This window comes from Lissotriton vulgaris, chromosome 3_2 (genome assembly GCF_964263255.1).
Source record: "Lissotriton vulgaris chromosome 3_2, aLisVul1.2, whole genome shotgun sequence".
NCBI lineage: Eukaryota > Metazoa > Chordata > Amphibia > Caudata > Salamandridae > Lissotriton > Lissotriton vulgaris.
Window position 1 is genome coordinate 217,453,099 of NC_141690.1, and position 25,258 is coordinate 217,478,356.

The window sequence follows — 25,258 nt, forward strand, 5'->3', positions numbered from 1 at the left end:
AGCGAGGCAAATTTAAGGAAAATTACAGGCAGATCCCTCAATTGGCGCCAAAGTTATTCCCAATAGAATGTTCAGAATTTCCTATGGTAACTAGGTCCTAACTATATATACCTACTGGCGACCGCCAGTAGCTAATACACATATATATATATATATATATATATATATATATATATATATATATATATATATATATATATATATATATATATATATATATATATATAAATATATATATATATGAATATATATATATATATGAATAACACCATCAATCCTGTGCTTAGTTCGTCATCCTCAGCACAAAAGGTACGGACACGGCCCAAAGTTGCAAAATGCAGTTATTTTATCTGTGCAATTCCTGCCGCCACAACGAAGGAGCCTTGTTCACATGACAACGTGTGAGTATAGACCACCCATATTTAAAGGGCCAGTGCATAGACAAACCTAGGTCACATGGCATAGACACTGAAGAGAGAATAGAAGCTGAGCAGCAAATAAGTACGATATATAGTTTCATATATATAAATATAGATATCCATATGAAAGCAGGTCAAGATAGTTGGCTAAAAACATCATCATTATCACACTAAAATCAGCATGTTCAGATTTATAAAGTGAAAAATTAGCCAAAGAGAGAAATTAATATATTTCTTTCATGTGCAAAATAGCATACATTTGCATCATGACCATCCTAGGTTGTATATTGGGTTAAATTGCTCATTACTGCCGCCGTTGTAATGCATAATGTCAAAAGTAAGAAGTGCAGCTAGAACCTATACAGTGCAATAATAAAGTGCCAAAGTGCATACTAATAAAAGCGCATAATATGATAGAGGCATTCGGTAGACTGAGCCCAGTCATACCTCACTCAACATCAATAACTTAAACAGTGACTCCGAGAAGCTTCAACAAAAGATATGGGGATCCAGTAATGCATTAAGAGTAATAATCTAATCAAATCATATTCCATAGATGGAAGATACATAGATCCAGGAACAACAGTCTTCATAAGTTTCAATCATGGTCCATCATATCGAAATAGTTTATTTATTTATTTATTTATTTTTGAGATTTATACAGCGCGTACAATTGCCCGTAGGCGTCTCGGCGCTAGAAACTTTGAATGTATTCTCGAGGTTGGGCCGGTAACTATTCTTGATCAAACAGCCAGGTCTTTATCTTTCTGCGGAAATGCATCAGGGATGGGCTGTCTTTCATGGAAGCTGGCAGGGAGCTCCATAACCTGGGAGCTGCCACAAGGAAGCGTCTATCGCCCCAGTTAACTGTTTTTGTTCGTGGTATTTGAAGGATTTTAAGGTTGTTAGATCGGAGCGATCTTATGGAGGACTGGTATCTGAGATGGGATTTCAGGAAATGTGGACCACAGTTGTGCAGTGCTTTATAGAGTATGCACAGCACTTTAAACTTGATCCTGTTTCGAATCTTGAGCCAATGCAGGTCTCTTATAGTCTCAGAGATTGGTGAGAACTGTGGGATTCCAGACAAGAGGCGGGCTGCAGCATTCTGGATGGTCTGCATTTTGTTGGTCACTCTTGCTTGGGCGTTGATGAATGAGCCGTTACAATAGTCAAGAAATGACAGCACGAGGGCGCTTACCAGCGTCTTACCTGCTGAGGTTGGTAGAAACGGCATGATTTTCTTGATCAGCCTAAGTTTGTGATGGGCTGTTGCTGCTATTTTATTTGAGTGGGCCATGAAATTTAATTTATCGTCAAAAATCACCCCCAGATTTCTGACGGTGATGGCTAGTGTAGGTGGTGTTCCGTGCGTAGGGGGCCACCAGCTGTTTGACCATCCGGGGGAGAGATGTCCAAATATGACGACCTCCGTTTTTTCAGCATTTAACCTTAGGCAGTTAGAGGCCATCCACTCACCGATCGCCCGCATGCCCTCTTGGAAGTTTTCAGCTACCTTGTCTCCATTCCCGTTGATGGCCAACACAAGCTGGGTGTCATCCGCGTACGAGGTGAGGCTCATCCCATAGGCCTTGATGACAGAGGCCAGGTCCGACACATAGATATTAAATAGTGTCGGACTAAGGGATGAGCCCTGGGGAACCCCACACGGTAGTGACAGCTTGTGCGATTGGAAGGGCCCCAGTGTGACCACCTGTGATCTACCGGCCAAGAAGGAGGAAAGCAGATTTCTAGCTATGTGGCGGATGCCCAGGTTTTCGGCACTGTCGACCAGGATCTTGTGGTCGACCGTGTCGAAGGCCGCCGACAGATCGAGCAGTACGAGTAATGCTGTACCTCCCTGGTCCCGGATCACTCTTATGTCCTCTGTAGCTTTTATTAAGGCAGTTTCGGTTCAGTGGAACTTGCCGAAACCAAATTGGGTGTTGTCCAGTAGTTGATGTTTTTCTATGAACTCTGAGAGTTGTGAGTTCATAGCCTTTTCCACTACCTTGGCTAAAAAGGGGAGACTGGCTATGGGGTGGTAGTTTTTTAGTTGGACCTTGTCCAGATTAGCTTTCTTAAGTAGGGGTTTGACCAAGGTGTTTTTAAGGGAGTCTGGGTATATCCCAGTTCTGAACATTGTGTTGCATATTGATACAATGTCAGGGGAGAGATAGTCCATGATCGGACAAATGAATTTTAGAGGGCAAGGATCTAATGCTTAGCCTGATTTGATTGTGGCCGTTATTTCCTTGATTTGTGTTTCTCCAAGGTCTAAGAACTGAGAAAGTTCGATATTGTTAGTCCCGTTGTTAGATGTGGGGGGCTGATTACTGTTTTTGTGGAGAATGCTTGATATATATCATTCACCTTTGTGAAAAAGAAATCAGCCAGAGAATCACAAAAGACTTGGGATTGTGGAGGATTCAGGTCCGGTGCGTTTCCTGCTAAAACCTTAGTTATCTCAAAAAGTTTTTTACTTGAGTTTTTAGCAGAATTGATTTGTTCATTGAAATAGGATTTTTTTGTCTCGACTATAAGGCTTTGTATTGTCCGAGTGCTTCCTTATAGCTGGTCTTGCTTTCAGCGCTGTAGGATCTGCGCCAATGTCTCTCCCTGTTTCTACAGAATTGCCTCTTAATACGGAGCTCCTCTGTAAACCATGGGGCTGATGGCGTTGCTCTATTTCTAGAGAATTTTTTAGTTGGGGCTAAGGAGTGGGTGGCGGTACCTAGGCTCGTTAGCTCAGAGTGATCGATGTCCTTCCAAAATTTAATGGTTTGTGGTTTCGGTACAGAGTGGGGTCTGAGTCTATTTAATGTGACTGATATTTTTATTAAAATGGCGAAGTGGTCGGTCCATGGCATTGGTAAGGTATCTATTATATTAACGCCTTGCATATTAGTAAAAATGCCATCTAGCGTGTGACCGGCTAAATGGGTGGGGGTGGTTACCAGTTGCCGAAGACTCATGGTGTGCATGCCTGATATCAAGGAATGGGTATCTTTGTCAGCTGCATTCTCAAGATGGAAGTTCAAGACGCCCAATAATGTAAATGAGTCTTCCAGCGCTGGAGCTTCTAGTATTGCACCCAGATTTGCTAGAAAGTTGGTGCGAGAGCCTGGTGGTCGATATAGGAGGATGCCTTTAAAATGAAATGATGGGGTGAGTTTAAGATCGAAAAGAAGGGCTTCGCAGGAGGTGGACATAGGCGTTATAGGCTGGGGGGGTCGCGACTGCCATGTCAGGATCGGATGCTCCATCCGTCCATGTCTCCGTGAGAAAGAGACAATCAAGGTTGTTGTTGATAATAAGATCGTGTATTTCTTGCTGGTGCTTGACAAGGGATCGTGCATTGATTAGTGCAGCGGTGATGTCGGAAGACATAGATGCAGTGACAGCATGCGTTTTGATTTTTTCATTCGTTATCTGTAGCTTCACGTTGCAGCGAGGACATGTAAATTTTGTGGTGTCTGACCATAAGTGTGGATTATATTGAGTGCAGGCGGTGTTAGGCGTGCGCAGTGCCATCAATGTGGATTTGGGGTAGATGTGGGAGCCTGTCGCGGAGATTGATCAGAGAGTTCTTTGCAAACTCAGAGTTCCCATGGAACTAAATGGGTATGCTCCTAATGAGCCAGGTGGCCGCAAACAGTAGGGGAGATATGTATTAGAACACATTTGTCAATAAAACAATAAATATTATCAATCGGTTAAAATACTATATATGCCAATGCCTAATGTATAAAAACACATGAATAGAAAGTCGCCAATGATTGTAAATCTAATATAGACTAGTATGTAGGTCCTCTGTAATGTTAAGCCCCCCTGGCTGATTGGTGTCAAGTTGGAGTATATATTTAGCTTCCAACTTGCGGAGTTTTGACTCCCTGTTGCCTCCCCATCTAATGGCACTTACTGCATCAATTACATAGAATTTAAGACCTTTGTTGTTACTTTGGTGGTGTTCTTGGTGGTGTTCTCTAAAGTGCCTGGCCACAGGATATGTGTTATCTTGGTTAGTAATAGCCCTAAGATGTTGTAGGATTCACTTATGTACAGCAAGTTTAGTACTACCTACACATTTAAGTGAACATGGACGCTAAAATGTAGACAGCATACTCCGTTTTGCACTTGAGTACTTTGTCAATCTGATGTTCCTTGGGGCTAAAACCATCAGTGTAAGATTTTTTGTTGATCCCGTGGGTACAAGATTTGCAGGTCTTACATTTAATGAACCCACTGTTGGTTTGCAACCAAGTGGTCTTTTCAATAACCTCATGGTTGGTATTAACCAACTTGTCCTTCATAGAGGGAGCCCTGCTAAATGTAATGGATGGTTTTCTGGGGATAGTTGCTCCAATGACAGGGTCATTAAGAATGATGGGCCAATTTCTGTTAATGATCCTCTGTAATTCACTGTGTTGCTTATTGTAACAACCTACAATTACTCTAAATGGAGTGATCTGATTCATTGTTTGGGTCTGCGTCATGGGGTGTTCAGGAATGGTGGCTACAGTAGATACCGTACTGACATCATATTGCTTAAGTAGGGTTTCACGACTAGCTAGCATATATTTAAATCTAGCCTTGTAAATGATCTGGTTAGAATAGCCCCTGTCCAGGAATTGATTTTTACTGGCTTCCTGGGCTTGATTCAGGTCATAGCCATTACTACAGACTCTTCTCAGGCGCGCCATCTCGCCATAGGGAATACTCATAATCAAATGTGGCGGATGAGCACTACCCGCATGAAGGATAGTATTCCCGGCGGTGGCCTTTCAAAATAGACTAGTCTCTAGTTGGTTGTTGAGGACATAGACTTCCGTGTCTAAAAAGGGGACATTGGTTTGACTGAGTGTTGCAGTGAATTTCAAATTGCAATGGTTATTGTTCAGCATAGATACGAAATTCAATGCTTCCTCCTGTGCCCCTCTCCACACTACAAATAAATTGTCAATGAAACGGTACCAATCACAAGTGTCCTGAAAACAACATCATATTTTGCTCTGAGGACCAGTTCCTCCCAAGCGCCCATATGCAAACAGGCATAACTTGGAGAGAAACTGGCCCCCACTTTCACCCCTTGCAGTTGTCTGTACAGCAGGATGTTGTACATAAACACATTGTTTTTTAGACAGAATCTTAACATCTCTTCCATCATGGTATTGTGGTCCCTAAAGAGGGCGCTCCTCCGAGCTAAAAAAAGTATTGATAGCTGTGATTCCATCAGCATGCCTAATACTAGTATAGAGCGCTGTTACGTCAAGTGCTATCAGCCAGTAATTAGTTTCCCACTTGATTTTCTGCAGTTTAAACAAGAAATCACCTGTATCTTGAATATAGGAGTCCAATGCCTAACATACCCTTGTAGAAAACAGTCTATGTAAACAGATATATTTTCCAAAAGCCCACCCCTGGCAGAAATTATAGGTCTACCAGGGGGTTCACATTGTCCTTGTGGACCTTGGGTAAAAAATAGATAAGAGGTGTTGTAATAAAATCTACTTTGAGATACCTGTATTCCGCTTCTGATAGCAGATTCTTACTCCTCCATAGGGAAAGCTTCCGATGGTAATCATGTTGCAGAGTCTTTAATTGACTCATGTTGACCCGTTCATAATGCTGCCTGTCATTTAGCTGTTTATAGGCTTCCTTGTCGTAATCAATTCGGGTCATCAATACAACATTACCTCCTTTATCACTGGGACGAATGATGACGCTGTTGTCCTTGCTCAATTCGCCGCGAGTTGATCATATTGGCTAGTCTTGCTGTCAAATCTATGTTTGTTAGAGTGTATTTTTCTGTGCAGACCTTTCAATTGGGTAGTCACATTCTCCTGGAATACATCAATCATGTCTCGTGGCATGATGGGGCTGAATGTCGAGGGCAGTTTAAACGGAGTTAGTGGTGCCAGTGAGGTCCTATTGGATAGGGTACCTGTTGTTCCACTAGCATCCCTTGCCTGATTGGTGGTATATCCAGCTCCTTCAGGATCAGCAGTCGCAGTACCATATATATATATATATATATATATATATATATATATATATATAATCACAACAATACCATTTCAGGCATAGAGTGATGCATAAATTATGCACAAAAAAAGCAGAGAAGTCTGGACAGTTCTCAAGTTTAGGTGGAAAGCAGCTCCTCTATGGAGCACCCTCAACACCAGCGGCACTCTAAATTTTCTCACCTCAAATGTCTGCATTTCTATCAAAGTCTTTTAGCATTGGATTATCCAGTGACATCCACGAAGAGGTAGAAAGGACAGTCGTTTGTCATTTCTACATTAAGGTTTTAAGCATAGGACTAGCAAAGTGCCATTCATGCCGAGCTGTAAAATGACAAAAGCCTTTTATCACTCCAAGCACTGCTTTGAATTGGTAACATGCCACCCAAGCTAACCTGAAATGAATGAAAGCAACCCCTGACACGTGTTTGCTTTCATTAGAGCTCTTCAGAGTGGAATGGCTTTGTTCAGACACAAGGGAGCACACAGTATAAGTCAAAGCAATACCCTTTCAGGCAAAGAGTGACGCTTAAATTAGGCAAAAAAGAAGCAGAGAACTCTGGGTAGTTCTCAAGTTTAGGTGGAAAGCAACTCCTGTATAGTGCACCCTCAACACCAGCAACACTCTAAATTTGCTCACCTCAAATTTCTGCTTTTATATCAAAGTCTTTAAGCATAGAATTAGGCAGTTTCATTAATGCTGAGATAGAAATGGACATAGTCATTTGCCATTTCTACAGATAAGTTTTCAAGCATAGGACTAGCATAGTGCCATCCATGCAGAGCTGTAAAATGACAAAAGCCTTTTACCACTCCAGGAACAGCATTATAGCTTTGAATTGGTGAAATACTAATCAACCAATTCAACCTGAAATGAATAAAAGCAACCCCTGACCCTGACATTTTACAGCTCAGCATAGATGGCACTGTACCAGTGCCTCAAAGCAACAATGTAGCAGGAACATGAAGGTCGGCCCATGGCGAGCCAAGCGTTCTCCCAGGTGCTCGGATGCAGGGCCCAGACTGGCGGGCTGCACGGAGGCCGTGTCGGGGCCTCGGAGGTGAGCGGGCCTGCTTTGAGAAGAGACCGTGGTGGAGGGGAATCTTCGGCGCCCTGAGGTGGTGGACGGGAGTCTCCGACGCCCTGAGGTCTCAGAATCTCGATGGGGGTCTCCCTAGGGGCCTGACCCAAATCAAAGTAGTGCGGCTGGCCCCAGAGCAGGGGAGAGGCCCTGGATAAATACTGGGCATACCAGGGATCCCAGAGTGTCGTGGGGTGGAGTTCTTTCCTGTGGCAGTCTGAGTTCATGGGTCCATCTGTGGGGCCTTGCCTGGGAGAATAATGGACCACAGCAGAAGAGGAGAGATCTGCTCTGATATGGAAGGCCCAGGCAGCTGTGGTGAGCTCTGGGAAGCCATCCAGTGGACTTATTAGAGATGAGGACAACGTTTTTTGTCATGGTCAAATGAAAGGACCACTTTGTTGGGGGTCACAATTTGTACGCCTGGAACACCTTCAGTGTGCTGTGTGCGGAAGAGGGGATTGAGGTTGAAGCCTGAAGAGTGTGGACCAGATGCTTCATCCTGGTCCTGGCGAGCCAGCGATACCAGTTGCCCGTGAATCGTGCATAGGGAGCCTTCGGGACTGGTGCCAGTGAAGGCCCCTGAATTTCTCTGATACCCCCACGATAGCCTCAGGTTGAGTCAGATCCATAAAGGAAATTTGGGGGAAAAGCCCACACCAAACAAAGTGGCATGCACACTGACTCTCCCCCAGAGCTGCTAGTTTTTGGAGCAGCTGTTTGAAACTGTGGGATGATTTTGCGGCCCTGCGCCACGAAGTAGCTACAGACATCAGATACTTAAAACAGATCTGACTGAATTGGGAGATATGGTGGATGCCTTTGAAAGAACATGGGATGGCAGAGAAGAAGGATTTCAAGATCACACGCAAGTACTACTGGAACTGAGGAGCTGTGCTACCACTTGGAAGATTTGGAAAATAAATCAAATTATGGGGTTCCACTTCAAACAGATGTGGAGAAACTGGAAAATGTAGTAGTGTAGCTCTTTATGCAGGTGACACCAGAGCTGCGAGATAAAGACATCACTCTGGACCGTACCCATAGGGCAGGGTGCCCGGCGGCAGGACCGGGTTGGCCACAGGACATTCTCACCTACACATAAAAGGAGAAGATCATGGCTGCAACACAAGGCATGTCTGTGATATCCTTTGAAGAGTTGCAGGTTGGCATTTTACAGGATCTCTCGTCAGTTACCCTCCAAAGACGCAGGGCTCTGTGGCCGGTCACTATCTTCTTGAGGGAAAAGGGAGTTGGCTATAAATGGGGTCATCCCTTTCGGCTGACCTTCATATGGAATCAAGAAACGCATGTGGTCCGCACATTGGAGGAGGAGAAGTCTGTCTTGGGCCCCAACATTGCTTCTGAAGGCGAGTCAGATGGCACACAAAGGAAACAGATGGCATGGTCTGGGAATAGATCACCACACCAGTGACAGACAGGGAAGGAACTTACGATGAAACCTACGGAGTCTGACAGTACCAAAGAAAGGGAAGCACTCCTACGGCAACTTCAGCAACACGTGGAAGTGTTGGAGATTGGAGGATTGTAGGACCATGTGAGAACTGACCTAGAGACTTTCTCATTGCTCTGCCGGTATGGCTTCCAGTTGCACTGACCTTTCCCGGTGGGGCCCCTATTTTCACCTCGAGCCCGAAACATGGAGAGGGCTGGACGCCAGGTTGAAGGACCCATCTTTATCTGGTGATATGTTTTCCCTGTTGTGGGATCATAGTTTTGCAAATGGTTTATCTGTTAATGTTTTTCTTTATTGGGTTTCCTATTTTCTCTCTGCCTAGCCTATCGGGAAAATTGTGGTTGGATGCCTCGAGGATATGATACAAGACTGCAACGCAGGCCTCCCACCGCGTGTACAGGAGGACATGGCGGGGCTCTCTCTCGGAGTGCTGGCGCCCACCCCGGTTCACTAGCATACATTTCTGTGGGAGGGACTTACTACACAGTGTGATCGGAGCTTGGTGTGTTCCTTTCACACATGGGTCTGTAGGAGGCCCCCTTTTCTTTTAGAACTACACCCACTGTGGATTGTGCTGTTCATCGGGTCCCGGTAGGCTACCTCTCTTCTTTTTTCTCCACGGTTTCCGTCTGGCCACACACTCTGGCTCTCTACACTGGGAGTGTCAAATGCTCTATATGAAGATTAGCTACATATAGTATGGCAATGCACGAGCACCATCTTAAGATATAGAGCTTCAATGTTAGAGGCCTTAATACATCGGCAAAGTTGTTGGCCCTTCTCATATTTCTCAAGAAAACTAAATGTCATGTATGCCTTTTGCAAGAAACACACTTACTGCGCTCTGACTGGCTGTACCTTGGATCACGGTGGTTTAACCCTCAATACTTCTCGACCACCTTGGGGAAGCAGGCAGGATGGCAAGAGCTTTTAATAGTCAAATAAATCTCCAACCCTGCAGCTGCAACTAACACTATCACGCTTTCACAAGACCTCTGCAGCAACCTCTCAAACGTCTTCCATGGCAAACATTTCTAAAATCTAAAGCAACTTCAATGCAACCCTGAAGACATCATCTACTAACTACCCATGACCACAAACGAAGACAATCACCTAACTGATGGGCACCACTCACCAAGGACGACACTGTCACATCATGATATCCATCAATTCAGATGCCACCACAGACCCATGCCCCCACCACATCTACAACTTAGGAGGATCCAGTATCAGACCCGTGTGCACATATATCATCAACAGATTAATCAAATGTGCAACCTTCCCGTTCAACTAGAAGCACATAGAAGTCAACTCCCTCCTAAAGAACTATCGGCTGACGAAAGCAAAATCAGCAACTACGAACCCATCTCACTATTACCGTTCTCCGCTAAAGTCATGGAGAAGATGTTCAAACTCTCTATGCACTTGGAACATCACTAACTACGGAACAGCACGCAATCAGGTTTTCGCAACAACCACAGCACAATAACCTCCCTCATTGCAATTACGGATATTTCCCTGGATGCCGATGTGGTTGAGTCTGTTGATGATGGTGTGATGGGATACGGTGTAGAATGCCGCTGAGAGACCAAGGAGAATCAGAGCTGCCGTTTCACTATCAGTGGCTGTGATTAGGGCTGTCATGGTGGTGTGGTTTACGCATGAGCCGGATTGGAGGCATTGAGCGGGTTGTTGTCTTCTAGGTGTTGGGTGAGCTGGTGGTTGATGGCCTTCTCGTGGACTTTGGCGGGGTACGGAAGCAACAAAATGAGGCGGTAATTCTTGAATTCACTGGGGTCAGCTGAGGGTTTCTTCAGGAGCAGTCTGACCTCCGCGTGTTTCCATCTGTCAGGGAAGATCACTGTGGTGATGGAAGCATTGAAGATGTTGGTAAGGTTTGCACTGATTTCTTGACTTCCCATGTTGAAACACCTGTGGGGGTAGGGGTGTATTGGTGCTCTGAAGTGGGTTGAAGACATGAGGGCCGTAGTGGTCTGCATGGTGATTGGATTCTACAAGGTGATTGAGTGGGTGGTTTCTGTGAGCGGGCCAAGGTTGTTGAAGTCGACGTTGGTAGGTTTGGTGGTCAAAGTTGTTATAGATGGTGGCTATCTCGCTGTGGAAGTATTCAGACTGGGTGATGCTGAGTTTTGGGATGGGTGGATTGTGTTCTCAGTGGCTGATGGGCAGGAAAACTCCCTGACTAAGTTAAAGAGTCCTTTGGCTACTGGTGCTTGTTTTGATGTGGTCTGTTTTGGTATCCTTGATGCATTGGTGGTACCCGTTGAGGGCTAATTTGAAGGAAGTTCAGTTGGTGGTATCTTTGATGGTGTGCTATTGTTTCTCTACTGTTTACAGTGCGCTTGCTAATTATGAGTTCTTGTGCGAGCCAGCTGCCTCTTCTTGAGGCTTTGCAGGTTTTGGCTGGTTTCATGGGGGTGACCCTATTGGTACATTTAGTTATTCCAGCTATGGTGACAGGCACTGGGTGGTTGGGTGGCAGTATCCTGTGAGCCTGTAATGGTGAAATGGATGATGTGTTGTCAGTACAGGTGAGTTCGAAGATGTGGCTGTACTTGATTCTGCTGCTGGATGTAAAGATCAGATCCAGTGTGTGTCCTGCACTGTGTATGAGGTCTGTGACCAGTGGGGTGAGGCTGATGTTGCTCACGTTTTCCAGGAGATTGGTGGAGATGGTGTTGTTGTGGTCGTCAAGGTGGAACTTAAGGAAGAAGTTGAGGCTACGAACTGGTTGGTTCCACGAAAGGGGAATGGAGACATTCGCCACTCCGTGGACTTGAGAGCGCTGAACAAAGAGGTTGTGGTTGGCAGATTTCCACTCCCCAACATAGAGAAAATTATCAGTACCTTTTCTGATGCAAAAGTTTTCAGCACTCTAGATCTGATGTCAGCCTATCATCAGGTTGAATTGCATGAGAGTTCACAGGATCTCACAGCCTTCACGACTCCATTTGGCATCTTTTGATTCCAAGAGAATGCTGTTTGGTTTAATTTCTGCAGCTGCAGTTTTTCAGAGAGCTATGTCTATTATTTTGAAAGATCAACCTGGTGTGAAATGTTGTCAGGACAACATCATTATCTATGTATCAAACAACAAAGAGCATGATCTTCGTGTTCGTCAGGTCTTACAAAGACTTCAGGATGCTGGCTTAACACTCAAAGCAGAAAAGTGCAAATTCAGAGTCAACAAAGTAAGTTACCTAGGCTACAATGTCACTGCTACAGGGATTAAACCAATACCAAAAAAGTTTTGAAAGAACCCATGACAAAAGAAGAACTCTCATCTTTTTTGAGAATGGTGGAGTATTACAGTCGCTTCATAAAATACTTTGCTAGTAAGACTTATCACATGAGGAAACTATTAAAGAAAACCACTAACTGTGTGTGCGGTGCAGAGTGTAATCAAGAGTTTGTCATTGTAAAACAAGATTTAGGCAATGCTCCCTCTCTGCAATCTTTTGAGGCCACATCTGACACTAAGATTGTGTGTGATGCTAGTGGTACAGGCCTAGATGCCTTACTCATTCAGACTAGGAGAGGTAAGGAAAATCTTATTGCTTGCATATCAAGAATGCTCAGGGAAGCAGAACACAAATATTCTGTAATTGGAAATGAGTCATTGGCTGTGTTTTGGTCCATAATGAGTTTCAAACAATTTCTCTGGGGCATCAAATTTGGTGTACAAACCGACCATAAACCCTTAGTGGAGATATTTGCAAAGAAGGGCTGTGATTCCATTTTGTCAGGCATTTTTAGATGGGTAGTAGGGTTGCAAGACTTTTCCTTCACTGTCCAGTATGTCCCAGGTGCAAGCAATTTTTCAGCTGATTGCTTATTCAGGCTTGTTGACTTGGATTTAGATCAGTCTGATAATTGTGATGAACTTGATCAAGAAGAGGGACTGCGTGTGTGTGTCAAGTGACCGAAGGATCCATTAGTGAAGAAGAGTGGTTGGATAACCTAAGGAAGGATGCTACTTTGTGCAAAATTAGAGACATAGTTGCTTCGGGGACAAGGGGTAAATCTAAGCTCAAGGAGTTTACAGGATGAGGGTGTTAGATGAGCTTGCTGTTGACAGAGGGTTCCTGTTGAGAGGGACAAGACTAATTCCGCCAGAAAATTTGAGAGGTAGCAGTTTTAGGTCTAGCACATGAAGGGCATATGGGCAAAGTGAAGACTAAAGGGAGACGTAGGAGAGATTTCTGGTGGCCCACGCTCGATCATGATGTTGAAAGCTTGATTAGATATTGTGTGGAGTGTACGGTTTCAGACAAAGGGCTCAAGACTAATCAACTACCTATGGTTTGCATAACTCTACCCAAATATCCTTGGGAAGAAGTTGCAATGGACATTCTTGGTCCAATAAGAGGTGAACATGCCACACCTTGTGTCATTGAATTTGAATTTGAATTTAAAAACATTTATTGAGCGCGCTTTTACCACGCGGTTTCATGGCGCTTTTCAGATTGCGAACAACAACAGTGGCGGAGGGAGTTAGGCAGCGAAAGCTCGAGAGAAAAGCCAGGTTTTGAGACTTTTCCGGAACTCTGTGTAGGAGGGTGAAGTGCGGAGTTCCACGGGGAGGGAGTTCCAGAAAGCTGGGGCGAGGACCGCAAATTTTGTTCCACCCGCTTTCTTCTTTTTGAATCGAGGAGTGGTCAGGAGTGCCATGTGGGTGGAGCGGAGCTCTCTACCCGGCATGTAGGGCTTGATGGCAGAGCATATAAACTCCGGAGCGGTGCCCATTTTGGCCTGGAAAGTAAGGCAGGCAAGCTTGAATAAGGCTCGCTCTTTCACAGGCAACCAGTGTAGTGCCTGCAATAGAGGCGTGGCACGATGAAATTTGGGCAGGCCATGAATCAGGCGAGCAGCCTGGTTCTGCACTAGTTGCAGACGGTGAATAGCATAGGCCGGCGCGCCATTATAGATTATGTTGCCATAATAAAGGCGTGAGAGCACCATTGCCATCACGATGATTTTTAGAGCCGGAAGGGAAAAGAAGCGGGAAATCTTCCTGATTGTCCTGAGGGAAAAGAAACAGGAAGACACAACAGAACTAAACTGGGAGTGAACAGAAAGTTGGGGATTAAGAAGGATACCAAGAGTTTTGACTTTGGGAACTGGGAGTGGGGGAGCACCAAGTGAAGGGGGCCAGTGGGACGGAGACCAGGGGCTGCAACCACCTCCGGTCAAGACCAACTCCGTCTTGTCCGGATTGAGTTTGAGGTGGTTGTAGTTCATCCAGTCCTGAATGAACAACATGACCTTTTGGACATTCTGGGCGGATGAAGGGGAGTGGGAAAGGTTAAAGATTAGCTGGAGGTCATCGGCGTAATTAAACACCGTGACCTCGAGCTGCTACAACATAAAAATGAGGGGCTAGATGTATAAATTAAACAAAAGAGGGGAAAGTGAAGAGCCCTGGGGAACACCGCACACTACCTTGCGGGAGGCGGCAGTGAAACCAGCAAGGTGGACCGCCTGAGCCCTCTCGCTCAGGAAGGACTCGAGCCACGCGAAGGCTAGGCCCTCTATGCCTGCCGCCCTGACACGGGTGAGGAGAATGGAGTGGTCCACCGTGTCAAAAGCGGCGGACAGATCTAAAAGGATGAGGGCCTGCGGGAGGTTGGTATCAATGCCTTCACGTAGGCCGTCCATCACTGAGATCACCACCTTCTCCGTAGAGTGGAGGGGCCGAAAACCCGCCTGGCAAGGGGAGAGGCAGTGATTAGTCTCCACATGGGTGCTCAGGGTGCTGGTCACATGGGTTTCTAAAACCTTACCCAGGTAAGGCAAGAGAGAGATGGGACGATAGTTAGAAGGGGATGATGGGTAGGCGCCAGCTTTTTTTAAAATAGGGATGACGACCGCAGATTTCTCTCAGGATATGAGCAGGGGCAAAGTCCAGGGGGAACCCGACTTCACCCTTTGAAGGAGAGGGAGGAGTGTGGCTTTGGTCAAAAGGGGAATGGAAGTTAATTTAGGAATGGTGGTGGGGGGGAGGGGTTAATGAATGTGGAGGATGGAGGAGGGATATTGATTTTAATCTTTGCGACCTTTTCAACAAAGAAATCGTTGAGCGAATCGCAGAGGGATTGGGAGGCGGGGATCGTAGCCGTAGCTCTATCGGATGAAGCCAGTTCATGCACCGTGGCAAAGATTTCTTTTGATTGAGACTCCGCTGCCAGTATCCTGTTAGAGTAGAATGCGGTCTTGGCGTCAAGAATGCCTTGCTTGTATATCTTAAGAACAGATAAATAGGTGGCTTTTAGGGCAGGGCAATACGCTCTTCTCCATGCTCGCTCAGCTCGCCGTGCGGCCAGTTTCTTCTCCTTAAGATCTAGGGTAAACCAGCGGTTAGCAGGAGGGCTCGCTTTACCGTGATCCGCCTCAAGGGAGCGAATTCGTCACCCGCTTGGGTCAGCCAGTTGTTGATGGTAGCCAGTTGAGCAGGGGCGGCAAGGCCGGAAAGATCAGGACTGGATTTGGCCAGAGACGAGCAGAGAGATGGCATGTCGGCTTTGCCCCATTTTCTAACCCAGGTGTTCCTAGGGAGCGGAGGCTTAGTCACTTGGGCTAAGGCAAGGGAAAAAGAGATTAAAGAGTGGTCAGACCAGGAACAAGGGGAAATGAGGGGGGGTGTGATGGGAATATTCGAGGTCCAGACCTGGTCAAGCGAGTGGCCCTGAATATGAGTGGGACTGTGAATGTGGGAGGTAAAGTTAAGACTAGTCATAATATCGGTGAACTCCTTAGAGAGGGAGCTTTCAGCAGGGTCATTGGGCCAGAAGTTGAGGTCGCCTAGAACTAACACTGACGAGTTGTTTATTACCAGTGTGGCCAGGAGATCTTGGAGGCTGGAAACAAAAGAAGGGGTGGAGTGAGGGGGACGGTAAATGAGAACAGAAGTTAAGGGAGCCAGATGGGAGCTCGACCGGGTTACCAGGCAATCTACTTCAGGAATAGGGGGGGAGGGGAGGATCTGGAAATGAAGGTCAGTGCGAGCTATCAAGGCCACTCCACCGCCTCTTCTGCCCTCCGGTCGGTCCGCTCGAATGGCAGAGTATGAGGGGACAGTGCAGTTAGGACGTTAGGCAGGGAGTCGGCCTTGAACCAGGTCTCCGTTAAAAACAGGAGATCCGGTTCGTGTGTATCGATGTAATCAAATAGCTCGTACTGATGATTGACCGCCGACCTGGTGTTTAGAAGCGTGGCCACGGTATTAAATACCGGAGTGTAAGGGGTGGGAGGGGGGGAAGGAATAGGCAGGAGAGTGGTGGGCAAGGAGGTCAGCCGTGATATGATAACGGGGGAGTGCAGGATGGGAGGGAGAGTAGACCAAGATGTGTCAGGAGGTCGGTGACAGAGGGTTCAATAGATCCAGGAATCCAATATGAGAGGAGATGGGAAGGGGAATATGTAAGTAGGGCGACATAAGGAGGTGCCCTTTGCCCCGGCCTGCCGCGGACGGGCGCAGACGGGCTCGACTCTGGCGTGACTCTGGCGCGCCTACGGCGGGCCCGCTGCGCTCGTCCGCTGCGCTGACACATGTGGGCCGTTTAAATGGAGGAGTAGCGTGGGGGGAGTGGCGTGGGTGGGGTTGGGCGATCCAGCCCAAGGCAAGATGGCGGCCGCGGCCGCTGTAAGCCCGCGATGTAATCAGCTGACAGACAGCCACGCACAGCCCCTAGGATCCAAGGTAAAGATTAGTGACCTGTTGATTTTCAGAACAGGTTAGTGCACATTTAAAAAGAAGAACAATTCCAGCATAAGTAAAAGCGTGTCACCGCTCGTAATCAGCGTGACAAGCGCGCTAGTTAAAAAATGAGAACGCAACCATCCAGCTCCTGCCAGCAAGCCCACTGCCACCGGGCTGCTCGCAATCATTGTTCTCACAGAACTGTATTCTAGGTGAGTTGAAGTGTCGTGTGTGCAGGACATTTCTTCTTCGGCTATTATCAGGTTTCTAGAAGGTGTATTTAAGAGAGAGAGTTTTCCCAGGTATCTGCTTACTGATAATGGCGTGCAATTCTGTCCTCACGAGACAGAATCTTTGTGGTATTGTAGTGTATTTCCTATATTCCCAATAGGCTCTGCGCATTGGAATAATATATACTGTAGTTTAGACATAGGACTGAGGTCGACTAGGTCTCTACCGAATATATTAAACTTAATAGTGAGTGCCAGCTAGCTCAGAGGTCACTAGAAACTTTCTCGAATTCACAAGAAGGGATTCGTTTCTGACAACCGCATAAAAATCAAATCTCTAGAGTCGCGGAAACAATAGATAACTATTTTACTCAGTCAATCGTGCATGCTTCATTTTACCAGAGGTGCTGAGAAAATAGAGAGACGGGCGTTTTCAATAAAAGTATTTATTGAACAGTCTTTCTTCTCAAGCATAAGAAATGTACTGCTACAATCGTAATACTTGTTATAAAGTAAAGGCCAAATAATACGAACAGTATTATAAACTAGTACTGTAAAAGCATGATATGGTTTCTAAGCCATAAAAGTGCATAAAAGGTATAAAATACATACAGTAATAAATAATGGCTAAAAGTACTCAACTGGTGCTTCTAAAATACCCCTACCCCGGTGTACCTAACCTAAGTCTAGTTCGAGGGAAGAAGTAAGTGAGGAGTAGCTTAAGTTTAGTAGTTCTCTGCCAGGAATCTATTCCAAGAATTCTCTAAGAGGTCTAATCAGCTCCGTACCTTGGTTTTATAATGAAGGAGGTCTTGTATCTCTCTCTCAGGACTCGATTTCCCAGATACCCGTAATGGTAGCCCGGAAACACTGGAGCTGGATTTATCTGCAGGAGAAAAGACAGAGTCTCTCAGTGCGTCCGCTGGAGGGTCGGCTTCCTTCGGCACTTGCTGCTGCAGGGCGTCGGGCAAGTAAATAGTCGATCTGCTCCAAACCACTGTGTGTTTGTCTGGGCAAACCTAGGCATATTTATACTTTGAAGGTGCTGAGTTTGACGCAAGATTGGACTTAATAACGTCACTCAAAGGCTAGATTCTTTGAAACTCCTGGATTTCTTGGAGAACTCAATATTCAAGCAGGGGGAAGACCCTAGCTGCTGAAGGCGGTTTTTTCCAAGAAATCGTTGTTGATTCTCAGAACTTAGTGGAAGTAGCCATGCCCTATTTGGGCTGTAAGGCTTAGGCCAAATATGGTAGTGATTTCTATGCCTATATAAGGATATAATAAAGTACACCTATGTAAAGGCATGAATCGGGAAAATTTACACTAGGGTCCTAGATTCATTTACAACAGTATTGTTCACAAAAATAGCAGCGCTTTATCATCCTGAGACTAATGGCGTTATTGATAGAGTTATCAAAACTTTAAAGGAAGGCATCCAATTAGCTAGACCAATGGCTTAAATTGGAAAAAAGAGTTGTCCAATAGATTTCTAGGCTATAGGTTCTCACCTCATGGCTCTACCAGGAAGATCTATACAAATACCAATCCTAGGCAACTGTGGGGTCCTTAAAGATATTAGGTACAATGGCACAAAAAAATGTAGGCACAACACAGTAAAAATAATTAATGCAGTGTACAACAAAAGCAACTTGAATATTCATTTATTTTAAAATATAAATAACATGAAAAAGGAGATTTTAAAATTCACAGAAATATCACAATTAATCAAAAAAAGGTTTCACAATATACATTCATATCAATAATCATATGTAAAAAAACACAAATACAATCATAATAAACAACCAAGTGACCAAGTGGGTCAATTAATTGTCGCTAAGCGTGTTTCGGCGTAACAAACGCCTTCTTCGGGAGAACCACTTGCAGATTCTAGGATTGTTTTGTAGTAAAATGCTTCAAATGCCAAGGAGCAGGTTAGATTATATGTAATTCAAGAACAGAACAAGGTCCTATCAAGGGATTTCTATTTAAGCCCAAAATAGACGGAGGATTGATGCTGTGTTCACAGTGGATAGGATTGAAATTACTTTCACAGAGCCTTCCACACCGAGTTGGACCTTAATAGTTGTCCGGTATAATGCTATCAGGGACAGTAGTTTCGACAATTATAGAACTGCAGTTAAATATATATAAAAATAGCAGGTGATCAATACTTAGTCTAGGCCTTGATAATGTCGCCTCAAAAAGAACCTTAATGAGATGAAGATTCTGTCTTCATATAATGGGTAATACGGGCATGGATGGCCTCAAAAACCCAATGAAATTAGTGTTAACCTGAAGCGCACGAAGCGTCTGCAGGGATTCCGATAAAGGAAGATCCCCTTTGAATTATTCAAAGGTAGATCGGTGTCTACCCTTGTGTGTCCTGGGTGGATGGAGTGCAGCAAAGGATGTGTGGACAATTCTCCTGGTTTGTGGAGAGAGAAAGAGATAGCTTCTCAGCATAAAAGAAAAGATTTTGATTCTCATAAGTGTGTGAGAGATGTGGAGGTCAATATGGGTGATTTTGTCAAAATCAAAGCTCCCAAAAGGTGTGCAGAGTGGTCCAAGTTCACCAAGTACCTTCAAGTAATCAAATGTTTCCAAAATGCTGTTAAGACACATGATGGTCGCATATGGAACAAGAGCAGAGCTATTATCTCACGCAGAATATCTAATCCCATTGACCGCTCAATGTTGAGACCACTACCAGATGTAAGTGGATCTTTTAATTCAGGTTTGCATGGTTCTTCCAGAAGTGTTCCACCACTACACAGGGGGAGTGTCAGAGTAATCAGGAAACCTGCTTACCTCAAAGATTTTGTAGCATGATTTATTGTTCTTCTTGAATTTTTTTGCTTGCTGTTTTTCCTTTTTTCCTCATACATTTGCTATTTAAGTTCTGTTATGTACTTTCTTATATGGAGGGGAGAAGTGTGGTGTGGCACCTCATTTGCTAATGAGGTTACTGTTGGAACCTTCGCAAACTCTCATGTGAGAGAGTTCTGAGGTCTGGCAGTTGCTGCGCCATCACCGTTGAATGAGGTGTATCTTTATTAAACACCACTTACCTTCATATGTCTCTTCTCTCCTTGATCCGACACTACACAACACTACACACCACGAAACTCCAGCAATGGTCAGGAATGCCTTTTCCAATCATGCTGTGTCACTCCTTATGCCTGCATCATGCAGGTGCAAGGTTTTGACGCAGTGGCGTCGTAAAAGTGACTCAGTGAAATCGTGTAGATTTTACTGTGTCACTTTTACGAGGCTTCCTTGCGACGGAACGCCCACCCTGCATACATTATACCTGACACAGGTATAACATAGCGTAGGGCTTTACAACGTGATGCATCTCCCTAGATGCGTCACATTTTAAATATGCTCGCCATATATGCATTTAAAAGTTATACATTAGGGCCCAGTTGTTCAATCGTGTTATTAAATATTGTATACTTTCACATGCACTTTCATAAGACCTACATGTGTGGATTATAATAATGTTGTCTACATACATGACATTTTCTATCATAGAAGAATGTGTATGGTACAATTAGTAGCATGGACTCAACCATTGAGACATGCAGCACTGTAACCGTGACTACGCACTGTAACCATGTCTACATTTGCAAGAATAACACTGCCTTCGTCGAGAACACACCTCCATCTAGTAGATCTACTGTCAAAACAAATATTCATATCCAGTAATCAACAACTGGAGAGAAGCCAGGAACCTGTAAACGATTTCGTAGACTTTGCGGGAGGAAAAGGTTTTTTAACTGGTAGTCATCATAGTTTTGTATTTCCTAATACCGGGAGTCATAAGACCATTATGGAAAAGAAAGTAGTTCACAGTCGCGGCAGTTGCCCATTTTATGTGGTGGGGCAGTGAGGGATAAAATAAATATACACTTACCTTCTGCTCCTGCACCTCACTGCTCCTGGCACTGCAGTTCCCATGACCACAGGCTCTAAGCTCACCAGGCAATCCCAGCGCTTCTCTCATGCTATTACTCCTAGCATGAGAGAAGCGCTGGAATTGGGTGGAGCGATCCAGTTTCATGTTCCAGCAGGGACTGGGAGCCTGTGCTCCTGATCCCTGCAGATATCTCCAAGGAACAGCCTGGAGATATCCAAGTGTGCATGTCAGTTTGGCAGGCCATGGACAGCTGGCCAAGCCGACATGCGCACTTTCAATGGCCACAACTAAACACCAACAAAACAGAGGTACTCATCATGGGCCCACACCCCGATGCCTGGAACGACACCTGGTGGCCCCCGCCCTCAGAAGTCCACCCACCCCCACGGACCATGCACGCATCCTGGACTCCGAACTCAAAATGGACCGCCAGATGAATGCCGCCTTGTCCTCCTGCTTCTGCACCCTCTGCCTCCTATGCAAAACCTTCAAATGGATCCCCCACAAACACAGAAAGACCGTCACTCACGCTCAAGACCGTCACTCACGCCCTGTTCACCAACAGACTTGACTACGGCAACGCACTCTACGTCCGAATAAACACAAACTTCACACGCAAGCTACAGAACATGCAGAACGCCGCCGCAAGACTAGTCCTCAACCTGCCAAAACACTGCCACATATCCCAGCACCTGCGCGCACTCCACTGGCTCCCCATCAAAACTAGAGTCACCTTCAAGATTCTAACCCATGCACACAAGGCCCTCCACAACACCGAACCAGCATACCTGAACAGCCGACTCAATTTCCACGCACCCCAAAGGACCCTATCATCAGCCCAGCTCTCCTAAGCCATGGTCCCCCACACCAGAAAGACCAGATCAGGTGTCCGCTCTTTTTCCTTCCTCGTGGCCAGAGCCTGGAAAGCCCTCCGTTTCCACCTCAGACAGATAACATCGCTCCCCATCTTCCCAAGAAACCTCAAAACCTGGCTCTTCAACAGACCCCTCCTTGATGGACTGGAACCTGCGAAACCCCCCTTCCCCAGCTCCTTGAGACCCTCACGGGTGAGTAGTAATGCTTAACAAACATGTGATTGATTGATTGATTGATTAACTACTCCTTCTCCCCCTGCTGGCGACTCTGCAACCTGGCCCACCCTGCCCCCGACTCGGGGGACTCAGCAAACTTGGTCGAGTCACTGAAAAGTAAAATGATAATATAATTTTATTTTCCATTTCTGCCTTTAAGCAGTGGGGTGATGCTCTTCTGCCATAGTGGAGGAGTCACCCCTGGTTGTTCAGTGTATGCTTGATCTGACAATGAAGCCATGCACTGATCATCAGGCATTATTCCTCAGTGGGACTCGTATATTCCCACCAACGAGCATGTGTTTAAAGATAGGTCTCAATTTGGTACACTAGGAACTCACTCATTCAGGCACTGGCTGCTGAGATTTCTGCTGAACGTGAAGGTTATGTGCAGGCACAGAGAAACACATAATAGAAACCACACAGTATTGTGCCATCGGATGCAATCACTTGAAAAGAAGGCCGACAATCATTTCACATATGAATTTAGATCGATTAGCACGATTAAGATCAAATATTTTAAGTTCAACGAGCAATCTGCAAAATATCATATAGATTTACTTCGAAATAGATATTTTTATTGTAAAAAAACAGCACCTTCAATTATAGTACACTGTCTTTTTCGATATTTTGAACCTCATAATGTTTTAAATGTATCAGTCATTGTGAACATTTACTGTTTTACAATATTATAGACTAGAGCAATTGATTAAGGACCAATATTATGAAACTGTTTGTTGTATAAATTATTATGGCATTAAGTAGAAGATTTTCATTTTACAACTCTTTTGAAGATAACATATTTCAAAATAATTTCTATATATACATTACACATATGAAATTAGGGGGCATATTATCAAGTACGGCGTTAAAATTATCGCCGGTTTAGCGGCAGAAAACTGCCGCTAAAACGGCGATAATGGGCTTGATAATATGCCGTAGAGAATTCCAATAGAAGTCCATGTTAACACCAGAACATGGGCCTCTATTGGAATTCTCAAGGGCATATTACCAAGCCCATTATCGCCGCTTTGAGAGGGAGACGAAGAAAAAAGTAATTTTTTGAAGGACTGGTACTGTGCTTACCTGGAATGTCTCTCTTTTTGTCTAGGTTTCCTTCATAGTACGCATTGTTCCCAGTCCCGACTGGTTTGTTGGCGTTGATAGCTTAAATCTATGCAACGGCAACCACTGGAAAGAACAGATGTCACTGGAGTTGTACCCGTACGATGCCGGGACAGACAGTGGGTTTACATTCTCTTCGCCAAATTATGCCACCATCCCTCAGAGCGCTGTGACACTGGTAAGCCACTAGACCAACGAATTGTTGAGTATGAAGATGTTGAGGATAGATGAGGAGCCCATGTACCATTCAGCTTCAACCTTCTTCAGAAATAATGCAAGCTTCACATTGTGTCCCCTCTCTGCATTCTTTTAAAATTCATGGTACACTGGTGCTGCAGCTTGCAATGATATCATTGTTTTCCCAGAAAATGGGGTACATTATGCTTATAATGTTGGTGCAACATCACCAATAAAGCAAATATCAGTAGCAACTCATGGACCACACACATTATCTTCTTTTTGCCGCTCTGATTTACAGATAACCAACTACCACTCTGCTCACTGCAGTTCAATTTGATCACATATCACTGTACCTGTATTCTAGGGGGCGTGCATTATATTTGGAATATGTTGAAAAATCTATTAGGGATCAATTTTATAAGCAGAAGTAGAGAATCCAGAGACACCACGCATCTGTGCCAGTAGCTGACCTCTGTCAGACATGAAAGAGCTGATCTCTGTACGGCTGTGTCCTGAAATTCCAAGGGTAGAGAAAATGGAGCCAACCAAGAGGCTGATCTCCTGTGGCCACCGCAAGAGGGTACCTCAAATTTCCTGACTGATCACATACTGGCTCGGTGAGGTTTGGACTCCTTCTTCCAATGGACCACAAAAGGAAGTTCACATTTTGAATCAGGTCCATGGAACAACATGGACGCACAGGACCAATAAGCCACTCAGCTCTCCATGGAACCACAATACTGTGGTGGAAGCTGGGGAGTGGAAATGAGCCCAGATCTAATAAAGGCCTCCACCTTTTAGGGAGGAGGAAGTACCATGCCTAACCCCTTCATAAGTGAAGATCTGCTCAGATGGAACAAAGGAAGACCTTCCCTATTGACTAATAGACCACATTTGTAGTGCAGTGAAAAGAGTTTGAGAAGGGTGTGCATAGCCTAGGGTGCTCCCTCTAGGAGCATTCGATATATGGATAGATTATTGCTTTCGGTTGAGAGTAGTGAAAGCATATCAACCGCACCTGGAACAAGCTGTAGTGAAGCATCTAGAAAGCTTCTCACAGCGGGCGCAAGGTACACATTGCGATACCTTTCTGTCAGAGCTTGAACCAATCAGGGTAAGGTAAGGTAAAGTTTATTATGCATTGTTAATTAAAATCAGTGCAAAGCATGTTACAAAAGGATCATAAAATATCACACTTTAAAACCATTAAAAAAATAAACATACGATTAAAAGGTTCAGTGTGGCTGTCCATGCGCCTTTTTACAAAGATGGAACAGTGGATTCCCTTGCTTCCTTCTGTCCGTCTGCTTGTTAACTGGTATCTGTGTTGTTGATCCCCAGTTTTGGCGGTCTTGGAATTCTTTGCTCGACCATCACGAGAAATTTGACATATCTGCAGTTCAAGTTAGTGTTTGAAGGATTCAGGCAGGCGAGCACCGCTTGCCTTCTGGTGCTGATCCATTTTTGCTTAAACTAATCCTTAAGAAACAGTTGGCGTGCTTGTTGTAGTTCTTCACAAAGATAGGTGACATGGAGAATGTCACCCTTCTTTGAGTTGCAGAGCGGGCAGGCCTCATTGCCCTCTGTCCTGAGCCATGGTGGAAGATACTCTGTACTAGGCAGAATACCCAATTTGTATTTCAGGAACCTCATTTTTGTGGCTTTTGAGTAACCCGGGCTAAAGTATGTTTGTGGTGTCAAAGATTTGTACGAATTGAGGGTCATCCATGCATGAGATCTTTTGGAAAAAAGAGCCTTGTCCTCTAGTATGGAAAGTAATTTGACATTTTCCCAAACTTATTTTTTAAAAGTGTTATGCCCAAGTTGCATGTCCCAAAGCGCAGAGAGTTTAGTAACTTCCAGCGCTGCCTGCAAGTAAGTTCTTGCCTGAGAGGCGTCCCTGCCTTGTATGTCCTGCCATAGCAAAAGTTTAATGTATCTGTAGTGGCGGTTCTGAGTTTGTGGCAGCAAATGATGTATGCTACGTGC

At 45.0% G+C, this 25,258-nt stretch overlaps 1 protein-coding gene across 2 annotated transcripts in view; it reads left to right on the forward strand.

Annotated features, from left to right (window-relative positions):
• Nucleotides 1-25,258, forward strand: part of SPON2 (spondin 2) — a 73,230-nt gene that overhangs the window by 26,281 nt on the left and 21,691 nt on the right. For both annotated transcript variants that reach the window (XM_086964239.1, XM_086964240.1), the window contains exon 4: nt 23,076-23,267. In XM_086964239.1, the coding sequence (XP_086820365.1) occupies nt 23,076-23,267 (192 nt within the window). The remainder of the gene's footprint in view (nt 1-23,075; nt 23,268-25,258) is intronic.